Source organism: Lupinus angustifolius, chromosome LG13, assembly GCF_001865875.1.
Source record: "Lupinus angustifolius cultivar Tanjil chromosome LG13, LupAngTanjil_v1.0, whole genome shotgun sequence".
Lineage (NCBI taxonomy): Eukaryota > Viridiplantae > Streptophyta > Magnoliopsida > Fabales > Fabaceae > Lupinus > Lupinus angustifolius.
In genome coordinates, this window is record NC_032021.1 from 14,707,793 (window position 1) to 14,720,689 (window position 12,897).

Here is a 12,897-nt window from a genome sequence, read left to right on the forward strand (position 1 = left end):
AATTATACTGAAACAAAATACCCAAACTACTTATGACGAAATTCATTGTTTACATGTGAATAAATCAAACAGATTTGTACACTGCTCTTTCATTGACTTAACCACTTCTTGTCTCTAAATCTCCATACCCCAACAAACATTTAGATTTACACTGATCTATACACATAAAACTAACTTTACCGGTGTTCTAAGTTGCAGTTTTATGTTTACCGCAATTGCGGAAAATTATGGCATATATGGCCAGAATTCCGACCATTGCAGAGACTTTTGAAACCACAATATTGCAGTCACAATTGTGAGATACAATTTAAAACACTGAACCAGACTACAACGTTATACGAGAAATTTGTGTGTAACCGATATCTTCTCCATGCTTTGCTTTGATTTCTTGGGCACACCTAAGGGCTCTCTCAATATGGTATCCTCCTCCAATGCTGACTTCCCTCTCTAAATGGCAGCAATAGCTATCAAAAACACTCAAATTCACATGCAATTTGAAACCCATCAAGAAAAGGAATTCCACTTCCAACTTGTTCATCTCATTAGTTGTTAACCCACCAACTCTTCCAAAGTAAGAATTTTTATAGTTCCTGTCAAACCATAATATGAAATTTCTTTATTGTTAAATCATAATGTCCTGAACTTCAATGCAAGCAAATTGTGCAGTTGAGAAATTGACATATTATCAGACATGAACATCATGGACTAAAATTATTGGTGGCTTAAGAAAAGATGTCACTTTCTTCAACTGTTAGCAAGTAGTGTCAAATGTCAATGTTTGAGATCCATATAAACAAACTTTCTCTCCATTTAACAAACCCCTTTACCAAATTCTTTATGATTTCAAGAAATCGGCTATATATTTTATCATAAGAATTCATATTAACCACACCATTTCTCTAACATATTAAATATATGAAATTCATGAGGAAAAATTTCTTCACTTGGTCACCAATTCCACCAATTATAGTTAACGGATAGTCTTATTAAACTGCATACAACATACCAAATTTATTATAACATCTATAGTAAAAAGAGACAAAATGCCTTTGATTTTCTTCCACCATTCTTTAAGTCCCATAGGTTTGATCTTATATAGAATCTGATCCATTTTCTCATTAAGCAAAAGGTAGGAAATAAATCAGATCGATTTTTCGATCAAAAGTACTATGTGAAATATTGGTTTCTCCATTAGAATATAATAATATCGATTCATACAGATACAAAAGAAAATGTTCTCTATTCATTTATACCTATGAGTGTTGCATAACTTCCATTAAGATTTCTAATAAAAAAAGCAGTGACAATTAAATGCAGGTATGATGTGTCTAAAGTCTAAACTATAGGCATTGTGCAAAGAATGTAAACATAGAAACAAAGAAGGAGAAGAAAACTCACATGTCTTCCACATACTTAGAAGCCACCATAATAGTTGTGATAAGAAGCCTATGAACATTTCTTGCATTGATTCTGAATCCAGGATTGTTCTGACAAAACCTGTCAATATAAACATAGGCCACAACAAACACTGATGGTCCTGCTCTAGTGTACCTGAAAATTCTCTCTAAATAGGATTGAATTGTCATGTCTGGAATCTCCCTACAATCAAAGATGTTGGTGCTAATAGCCTTAGACAAAGACCAAGAACTATTCTTAACAATTCTCTTTGTTCTGGCCATGGTTCTCTCAATAAGTGAAGCTAGAACATTTATCACTAAAGGGGTGCTAGAGTTTTCTTGGTAGGAATAGGAATACAAATCAGAATGGAGTTTTCTTGGGGAAATTGTCATAGAAGAAGAAGCCATGTAGGGAAAAAAGGGAAAGTTGGGTTCTTTACTTTGGCCTTGTCCCTTGTAGAAGAAGGTTTTGAGAGGAATTAGTCTAAGAGGTTTGTAGTATAGCAGCTAGTGATAGTTTTGAATGGTTTTTTGTTACAAGTTTAGAAAAGGTTTTAGAAGTAGGTTACTATATAAAGGAGAATAGTAAAGTTGCAATTGGGGGAGTGAAGGAAGCAAAATGATCTTTTGTCATCGTGTCTCAAACCATGTATCAGACCAATAAAACTATTTCATATCAATTAAAAAATTAATATTTTTTATTTCAATATTATTAGTCTGAAACATGATTTTAGACACCATTTAAAACAACATATCTTGGTCAGTGAAGAACTTAGGTTGGATGGATTCAATAAAAATATAAGACTAAACAACTATTTTGCTTCTTGCTTCTGACCATTTATTAATTTAATTGTTAAAAAATTGAAAATCTAAAATAGTTTCCATAAAATTGAATGTAGGTTAAATTAGTTATTTTTAACATTTTTAAGATCATGACATAAAATATTTTGCCTCACAATTCTAATTTTGGATATTAAATTTAGATTTTTTATTTTTATGGGATTAAAATGGTAGAGTCGAAAATCGATAAAGATTAAATTTGGTATAAAAAAATAAAGAAGGAAATGGCATGGGTTTTTTTGTGGTTATAATTACATAGTTATGTTATTTACCATGTTTATTTATAAAATGAATTCTATAATAATATATATAAAAAAATGAGAAACTACATATAATATAATGGAGTACAATGTACTTGAAGGTTACCATGAATCACCTAACTATATTATGGACTTGTGACCATTTGGAAGGTGAGTAGAAAGAAGGTTGAAATTAAGAAATAATAAATATAATCAACTTGTGAGTGTCCATGCTTTTTTAGTAGGCAAAGTACAATGGGCACCAGCTAAGCTCTTTCAATACTATATTACTACTAATTAATCAGTTAATCATAACCGCTCTTATTTTATCATTTTTTATTTTAAAATACACTGTGTTATCATTACATTTATTAGCCTATATAGTGATAATTAAAATTACTTAACTGTTCCTAACATTAGGTTAGGTTAGAGGGAATGGGGAAGTGGAGGTGATGAGAATCAATTATTACTAAAAAAAAATTTAACTTATGTATTGGAAGACTTTCTATTAAAGCTTAAAATAAGTAATCATGTTGTAGCGCTGATCTGGGATACAATACTCTTTGAAGTGGGTCATATTTTAGATATGGGTCTCTCTCCTTTAATATAGGTTGTTATTCTTTATTTCTAAGTTACCAAAAAAAATCTCAATCAAATGTTATGAAAAAAACATAAAACAATGTTTCAAAATTTTCTTCATAGGAAAATTTGAGATAAAATGGGAGAAAAAAAATAAAGGGATAAAAATGTCTTCTACTCAATTTTTACCTCCCCTCCATTCTTCTACTAAGAATGTTAAGAAAATAATTATAACTTTTTAATTAGACTTTTGTTTAAATCATTCTATTTTCATCCAATAATTCAAAGTCACCAAATTTATTCCCCAAAACACTAACACTCATAATTTATAGAGAAAATACTTATTTCAGTTCCATATATTTTTTGATCTTACTAGTTTGATCTTTTAAAAATTTAAAAATTTAAAATGGTTCTAAAATTTTTTAAATGTGGGTTAAATTAGTTATATTAATCAAATTTTACAATATTTAATAAAGACTAATTTGACCTTAAAAATAACTAATTTAACATACATTTAAAAATTTTGAGAATTATTTTAGATTTTTCATTTGAGTAAGTTGGAAAAATTTATTAATGAAACTTAAACTATGGTAATAAAGTTAGGAGGGGAAATAAATGGTTGAAATTGAGGCCTTGCCGACAGTGTGTGAAGGACAACAAATCAACAATGGGCATGAAAGAGAGTATCCATGAGTGCTAGCACTATAATATTGGAGCATATCTACTTTCTCAAAAAGCATGTGGCTCTAAAAAATATATTTAATTCAAAAATTAATAATTAAATATTTTTTTAACTAATAACAAAAATTAACATATATTGTATAGTTTTTGAAAGAGAAGATATCCCAAAAAAATTATTAAGGTTAACATTATTAAGGTTGGTGTTTGGACCCACAAATTTAAAGGGCATTTAAGCATTGACCCTTGCCTTCGAGATTTGTGCTGTTTGAGTGTCCCAATTTCAATTCGAGAGTAAGTGAGACTACACAAGTAAGTAGTAGTAGTACAATACTCTTGGTTTGGATACTAACCACACGTGCATGAGGTTAGACTAACCTTATATCGTACAGTCTTGGTTTTGCAACTTGCACATGTACCATGTGCATCTTCTTCTACGTTGTTTCATGCTGTGTTTCTGTAACCATTTGTTTATATAATATATATTTATTGCAATTGAAAACCTCATTTCTAGATTTAACTTCAGAGGTATTTTAAAATGGTGGTGGGATTGATATTTTGTTGTTGTTAAGCTAAGAATTAATTGTTATAATAAGTAGCATTAAGGGCACTCAAATCCAATACAAATAAATGATTTTAATAAATAAAGTAACAAAAAAATAGGTTGCAAGCTTTAATATTTTTTACTATCAAGAGTATTTTCACCTTATGAGTAATAAATTAATCTCTTTTTTGTGATTATCACTTACAATAAGTGTCGCTTATAAGAATCTTGTAAGTCTTAATATATCAAAATGGAGATCTTATTCTTAAATTGGTTTATAAATTCTCCTAGGGATGTTTTTTACATGATATACTTTGAAGTTATATTTTGTGGCATATATAGTTTTATTGTGATATATGCTAATTTCTATATCGATTTTATAGGAAGATATTTCGATTTTAATATAATAATAATCATGATTCATCCCGCATGTGCAGAAATCTATATATTTCAAATTTAAAGGTTGGTAGCTTTATATCGAATTGATAAATGCATGGACTGAATCAATAATGAGATATTTGAAAGATATGCAATAAATATAAAATATATATATGAAAGATATGAGTGATGTTTATTTTAAGAGAAAGTACGAAAGTCAGGAGGATATATGTTAAAACTACATATTATATCGGAAAGAAGGTGTAGTTTTTTACACTTTTATTGTATTATCTATTATTTATATTTAATCATCATCGATCATTAAATAAAAACAAAATATAAATGAATGATGAATAATATATTAATTATATATAAATCTTTAGGTAAAGCTGACTGTAAGTATATCAATGGTACAGTATATTGACAACTTACAAGCATTATTTTGTAATATATCTTGTTTTTATAGTAAAGTTTTCACATTCGTGAATATAGGTCAAAATGTGTTGTTTGAGAGGCAAAATTCCCTAATTACTTGTATTTAAGCAAGAACGTGAAGCGGGGGATGAAGTGCTCCTAGGGCATTATTGAGAGACATACCTTAAGACTTAATCGAGAAACTCAAATATTCCATTCAAAATAGATGATGTGATTAAATCCTTTAAACTATGAGGAAAAAAATATATGTATTAATAATGTAAAAGTTTTTTACATTGTTATTGTTGGATCAGACTGTGATCAAGAAGTCTCCAACCATCGAGGAGTTCCATTGTTACATGGGTATGGGAAGGGTGAAAAGTCACAAGTGAGATACCACGTCTTGAACCAAAACCTTAAGACATTAGTTCCATGAGCCTTTCCTACTTATAAACTCTTTCACTTCTCCACACATATCCAATGCGAGACTTCACACTTGAATAAACCCAACAATCTCCCCTTAAGTGTGGGTACCACACACTTTTCAGCCCGCTTCCCCTTAAGTCACCATGTCCCAGCCGAACCAAAACCTTAAGACATTAGTTCCATGAGCCTTTCCTACTTATAAACTCTTTCACTCCTCCACGTATATCCAATGTGAGACTTCACACTTGAATAAACCCAACAATTATTACTAAGAGTATTCCCTCACACTTTTGGGTAAGGAATTAATCTTTTTTGGATTCATGGATGCAGTCTCCCAACAAATGTCGCTCATATGAATCGAATTCTTGACCTATTGATCATCCTGTGATCTAGCGCGACCTTACACCACTAGACTAATACTTTGTTGATATATTTATTAACTTTTGAATACAAGTAATGCATATGAGTGATCAATGATTAATGACGTATTGATTATGCATAATTTTTTACATTGATAATATATAGATTTTACACACTTAAACTATCTTACAATGATCTTCAATCGGATTTAGAAAATTTAATTTTTAAAAATCATTCCAAAGATTGAAAAACTAGATATGTTCTTTAGTGTGGAAATAATTGGTCGAAATATGAATCTCTCATCTGTATTTGATCAAGAGTCGGTCTTGGATCGCCTTAAACCACATTGGGTAGGTATTTGAAAAGAGACTCTGACGGTTGATGCTCAAGTTAATAGTGTTTCATGTAGAGAAAGATAATAGAATGATAATTTATGAAAGTAAGTAAGTGTCTCTTGTGTGATTAGTTCTCTTTATTTATAGAGACGTGGAATGAGGTGTACTCTAGGGTACATGCTTTAATCATGATCATTCCTCTTGTCGCACCTATGCCCAAATTAACATTGGGTGCTTAAATCGTGGTAGGCCGCCTTACTTTACCTTTACTCAAATTCTCATTGTCGCAGACTTGACTTACCTTAGTCGTGTGGATAAGGATAACTTGCACTGATTAGGGTGATGAATCAGTCTTGTAGCAAGGTTTGCCATGTGGAGAAGGATAAAATATACTATGGCATGATCAATCATATAGCAGGGTTTTATAGCTTTGTAGGTGCTGACTTGATCATGTCTTATCACTACTGTCCCTTCTTATAGCTAAGTTGGCTATTTAGACATAATCGACAGTCATATGGATCATACTTTATTTATCTTGTGATGAGCCTAGTTTCTAGAGGTCAGATGCTATTGACCAATCCTAAAACTAGGAGAGAAAAAATATATCTAATAAAGAGAAAAATGAGTGCACTAAAATTATAATGATTTTTTTAAATATATTATTTATTATACAAGCGTTAAATATTATTGGCTTTAAATAAAATTATGGATTTGACTTCTCTAGTATACAATAGACTCTAATATACACTTATTTGGATTATTTAGTGATTACAGCGCTAAGAGAATTAGCCGTATGAAATCTTCTTACAGTGTCACAAAAAGTATAAAAGTAAGGGGTTGTTGTGTCTATAGAGAATTTCTAACCTAGCTTTTCAAAATCAAATTACTATTCTAAGCTTGCTTTACTAGAGGGTTTTCAAGTTGGTTGGTGTGTGTGAAATTTTTTGATAATAAAAGTGTTGGAATTTAGATGTGGGATTGACTCACTATTCAATTCAGTAATTTGGCAAACAATCAAACAACAAAACAAGTATGATTCTACACAATATTGGACCTCAATTACACTAAGAGCTAATACTTTAGTCTACTTAGAAACTCGTGAAATAAAACCTAAACCTTAAACACCAGATCAATAATTATGATTTGCAACACACAACTCTATTTCTAGTAATCTATGTATGCGAATTGAGTTTAATGCACATCTCAATAATGTTAGTTGTCAATGTCTTGGTCTATGCTAACGCTTCACTAAAATAACTCTATATCTAGCAACTAAGATGATAAAATTACACAATATGAACCATCAAGCATGTCTCTTTGTCTAGCTACAGATACCATCGAGTTTGAGTATTTTTTAATACACACATGAATCTATATTTAGCAATCATATGAATAAAGGTGTCAAAATAGGTGGGTCTGATTGGTTCCAAAGCCCAAAAATTTATAAGGCTTGAGTATCATTTTAGGTACTTTTTATTGAATCTGGACATTTTAGCCTGACCCAATCAGGCTATATTTAAACTAGGCTCGGGCCAGGTTTACCCGATTGGTTCAGGCTACTCGTTTTTCCTTGTTTTTAGTCTTTTTTTGGGACTATTGGCTTGGTAATAAACGATAGGTAAAAGTTATCTTACAAAGTAACTTATAATAAAAAATATATAAAAAATATTGCATTATAAATTTTTAATAAAATATAGAGGAATGTCTATAGCATAAATATTTATAAATTACGATAATGTTATGAAGTTAAATATTATATTATTTTTTCTGTTTGCATAATATCATTTTAAGCACAATTACGAAAAAAATGTATCAAATCAAATAAGAAGACATTAAACCATATAGATTTCATTTTTCATTTCTTAATCATGTATTTAATTAGATTTAACTTCTACAATAAAAACATAATAATGAAAATAACTTTTATATCAAAACTAAAAAGCAACATAATTGTTTATCCTAGAGAACTCCATACAACCATGTTGGATACTAGTAAGATAAATCACACCTAGAGCAAGGTGAATAGGTGTAGTGGATCACTAGTCCCACTTTTCCAATTAATGCGCAAAATAGAAAGTTGTTGTAGTTAATTGATTATGATGAACGTTAATCAATTATGCACAGTTTGATTAATCGATTATGTACAACTTTAATCGATTATGCTGTATCATGATATTCTTGAAAACAAATTTCTTTCGATGCAAACAATGATAATTAACAATTTTATCTCCCAAAATTAATTCTTGATTTTACAAAGATTATTAACATTTAGCACAAATAACAGAATTCAACCAAATCAGAAATCAATAATGACTGAAATATAAAAGAGATATGGAAAAAGAAAGTGCTCAAGGATTTTTATCCTGGTTCGTTTGTGGGTCCACTTGCAAACTACATCCAAGCCTCCCCTTATGATCTTGGGAGATTTTTCTTTACTATTGGAAAACAACCATTTGCTACAATCACACTTCCAATACACCTAACAAGAACTTCATTCTTGAACTCGATGAGCCTACTCGTTCGGTTTAACCTCGCAACACGCCTACTAGGATACCACATTGTTCGCGATTCTGGACTCAGCCGAAGTTTTGCTCGATCCAAGACTTCCTGCTTTGTGAAGACACAAAATTCTCTTTTATGATGATACTAACACATCAAGAGAACCAATCCTTGTTTTTCAAAATGTTTACCGAGTTATCGAGACACACTTAATGCGTGGATATAAACTCTAATCTCGACTCTATAAACCTCTACATAATTCTCACAAGAAGCCTAAAACTAAATGTAATGTAATGCAGTGGTTTTTCAAATGAATGAAAACTATGACATTTTGGAAAAGTTTTTCTCTCTTTTCTCTCTAGAAAACGATGCAAGATTTCATTTTCTTTACTCAAATAATAAGTAAGATTTTATGAAGTTTCTGTACTGAGAATCTCAGTTTTCTTCCTTTCAATGAAAATTTTGAACCAATCCAATTCTATTGCATTTATTGAAAAAACAACTTTTATATGAAACTAACTTTAAATGATGTTAATTGATTAGCTACTCAGTTAATCGGTTAACTTACTTATGCAAAATAGTTTTTCTGTTAAGGCTTAATTGATTATCAATCTCTTTAATCATTTAATAAGCCACAAATCCTAAAAAGTTAACCATTGTACCTCCTTTTAATCGATTACACTAATCCTTAATCGATTAACAAATTTCAACAAGATATAGTCGGTTATCACTAATGTTAATCGATTAATATGTATGAAAATAATTTTCATAAATGCATGGTAAACACCCTACATGATGAAAGAACATGCATCACATGATTTTGAAATAGATGCTACTTTTATGCACAAAAACCATGTATGCTTCATGCTAATGCATGATTCTACTTATCATATTTATTTAGATGTAATGCTTCAATCTATATTCTTAATTTTGAAATAGATGCTACTTTTATACACAAAAAACATGTATGCTTAATGCTAATGCATGATTCTACTTATCATATTTATTTAGATGTAATTTTTCAATCTATATGAATTTCATTTTAAACTCTTGTGAGACTTCCACCTAAGGTTTACCAAACTTAAATTCAAAACTAGGAAATCATCTTAGGACTTATAGAATAATAAAATAATTCTAAGTCTATGAAGTTGACCTTGAGTCTTTGGAATGTTGTTTGTGTGATGTCCACATCTTCAAGCTTCCATTTAACTCCTTGTCTTCGTCAAAACTAATTAGGTAAATCATAACGACAACATTTGACTATTTTCCATTTCAATCTCCCCCTTTTTGATGATGACAAACTCTAAACAATTCTCCGTTTGATTGGCTTGATTGTTGTACAACATGTGTTTGCTGTGGTTGAATCAGAATGCACTATTCCCCTCACTTTGTTCTCCCCCTCAATCCATGTAGGAGGTGATAAAAGAGTAGTACTTCAAGATTAAATGCGGAAGCTCAATGCAACCTGAGAAACAACTCAAACAACATTTTCTCCCACTTTTGGCATAATAAAAAAACTATGATATTATATGGTAATAACAACCAAAAGCAAGGAAAGATTTTCAAAAGGTTTACTAGTCTTAATCGATTAAGTAATGAAGGATAATCAATTAAGCAGTTTAAAAGAGAATTAAATAAGTTCATAGTTGATGTAGTTAATCGATTATTGGCAAAGATTTAATCGATTAAACATAATAGAAACATATTACAGTAGAAATGAATTGCGAGATATATCCATGTTTGTATAATTAGACAAGTTAGCATAGAATGATTAATGATATAAAGTGTAAATCAAATAGAGCATATATTAACCATTCAAATAGAAAGTACACAAGTTCGATATAATTAAAGATCACGCACTATCTCTTTCATAACCAAATTAAATAAAAAAATTAGAGAAATTATAAAATGAGTGCATGAAGTACATAATAAGTTCAAAACATATTACAACCAAAGCCAAAATACAATCTAAAAAGGCATACACACCCTAGACTCAAGACAATCACATCTAGGCTAATTCTGATGTGGTGGTGGTGGTGAATATCCATGCGTGACGTGCACAATGAAGATGATGCGTTAAAGATCCAGGGATAACTTCTCCTGTTGCTACTAGAACTCAGTCATCATTGAGTCTCTCAAAGACTAAAAATGACCATCAATACATGCATTTAGGCGTTGTTCCATGGCATCCAAGTGTCCTATCCCAAAAGATGGTTCCTAAGGCACAACATTTGCCTCGACTTGTGGTTGTTTAGGGTTTGGCTTACTAGCATTTGCAATAATGTCTTCATTAGATGAGTCTTCTTTCACATTGATATTGTGATCCTCTTAATACATCCATACGTGACCAAATTTTTAAATGCCCATTTTGTGAAGGAGATTGTCACCTACTAGGTGCTCTCGAGAATTTGTAACCATAATGTCCACATCTGACATGTCGATTTCGAGATAATCAATAACACAGGAAATGAAAATCCTATAACCAAGTAACATATATGAAGATGAGGCTATTCCATTCATAACCTTTAGAATTTCAGAAGACTAATTACTAGAATTCCTTCCCTTATGACAAATATCAACTTGAGATCATTGATATTTGGTTGAACATGGTTGGTGTTTCTCTGAACCAGAATGTATGCAATTAAGTAGTGTAATAGTCGATTTTCAACAGACAATGACCCAACCTTGGTCAATTCACCTTGTACATACAAATGAGGTCCTCTTAAATATGATTTATACATCTCAATAACGTCAAATGAGTCTCATAACTCATTGTTACAATCTTCTAACGTTGATCCATCGCTTGATAATCCCCCAACATCCAAAAACAATTTCTCATCCAAATTTATCACTTTTCTCATTACCATCGAAGCATATACCCCATCCTTACACCAAAAGTTACTATAGAAATCCCTTACGAGTGATGGATAGATTTTACCTTTCAATTCCATAAATTGATTTGCACCTTGGGTTTATAATCCATGTGGGAACTCGAATCCTTTTTCTACTAGCCAAGCAGCATCCACATATATAATATAGGTTTGTTTACTTCCTTGAAATTTGGCTAGTCTTGCTTTTTGAAGGATTGGAGAATAATAGGGGGCACCATGGTCCTTTCTTCCACCTTGAGTGGAAGAGGAGCCAATGTCCACACCTCGTGAATGTTTAGCAGTGTGCTTCACCCTTCTTGAACGTGGTTCACTCATTATTTTTAGGTATTAGATGGATTAGTCGATTGAATAATCAATTTTTCGAATTCAGGATTAAGATTTCTAAAAGGGGAAAAGGTTCGGGTTTTGGATTTTGTTGAAATTGAAGATTTTAGGAAGATGGAAATAATGTAGTAGGATTCAAATTTGCTATTGCTGAGGTTGAGATCGTTCAATTTGAGAAGAAATCCAAAAGGGGGAAACAAAGAGGTTTTAGGGTTCTAATATGAAATGACCCATAACGACATTGGAACCTGATATAACTTTGCTGTTAATCGATTAAGGTAAGTGGTTAATCGATTAAACACTTTCAATTTTTTCAATTTTCAGAAATTTGAGCCCAGACAATTGATTAAGCAACTTGTTAATCGATTAAAGTAAGATGAAAATTTATTTTCTGGTTACTGGAACTCAAATTAATCGATTAAATCATAGAAAAATCAATTTAGAAAAGAGCCAAGACATATTTTAGTGTATTTTTGAGATTTCTAAGGTATGCTAAGATACTATACCTAAGACACTAACCTAAAAGGTATATGAAACACTAGAGAAGTATAAAACAATTATAAATTCAGTTAAGCATAGTAATCATGCATTTATAACAAATGTCACATATAAGCATATATTAAAGATCAAGATAAGGCATATAACACTCTAAAGAAAATTATTTAAGATATTTTTCATCAAGTATGCCAAGTTCTCTACGTAACACAAAGAATGTATCCCGTGAAAGAGGCTTGGTGAAAATATCGGCCAATTGCTTTGAGGTTTCAAAAAATTGAAGAATACAATTCCCTTTTTCTACATGACCTCTTAAAACATTATGTCTTATTTCAATATGCTTAGTTCTAGATTACAGAGTGAGATTCTTTGACAGGTTGATGGCATTACTGTTATCACACTTTATCGGTATTTTCACAAGCTTTAAACCAAAGTCTAATAGTTGATACTTCATCAATAATATCTTAACGCAACACACACCGACGATAATATATCCCG

The 12,897-nt window shown here is 30.8% G+C and overlaps 1 protein-coding gene across 1 annotated transcript; it reads right to left on the bottom strand.

Annotated features, from left to right (window-relative positions):
* Positions 11-1,943, bottom strand: LOC109363251 (cyclin-U2-2-like). Its single transcript, XM_019609454.1, has 2 exons — positions 1,399-1,943; positions 11-590 (listed from the first exon to the last, which is right to left on the bottom strand). Exons 1-2 carry the CDS (start codon positions 1,803-1,805, stop codon positions 326-328), a joined length of 672 nt encoding a protein of 223 aa, XP_019464999.1. The 5' UTR covers positions 1,806-1,943; the 3' UTR covers positions 11-325.

Bases quoted from the DNA above. Each gene is read 5' to 3' on its own strand.
- LOC109363251 (XM_019609454.1), bottom strand. From the start codon at position 1,805: ATGGCTTCTTCTTCTATGACAATTTCCCCAAGAAAACTCCATTCTGAT. The intron at 591-1,398 runs GTGAGTTTTCTT...ATGGTTTGACAG, and splicing joins TCTAAGTATGTGGAAGACAT to GAACTATAAAAATTCTTACT.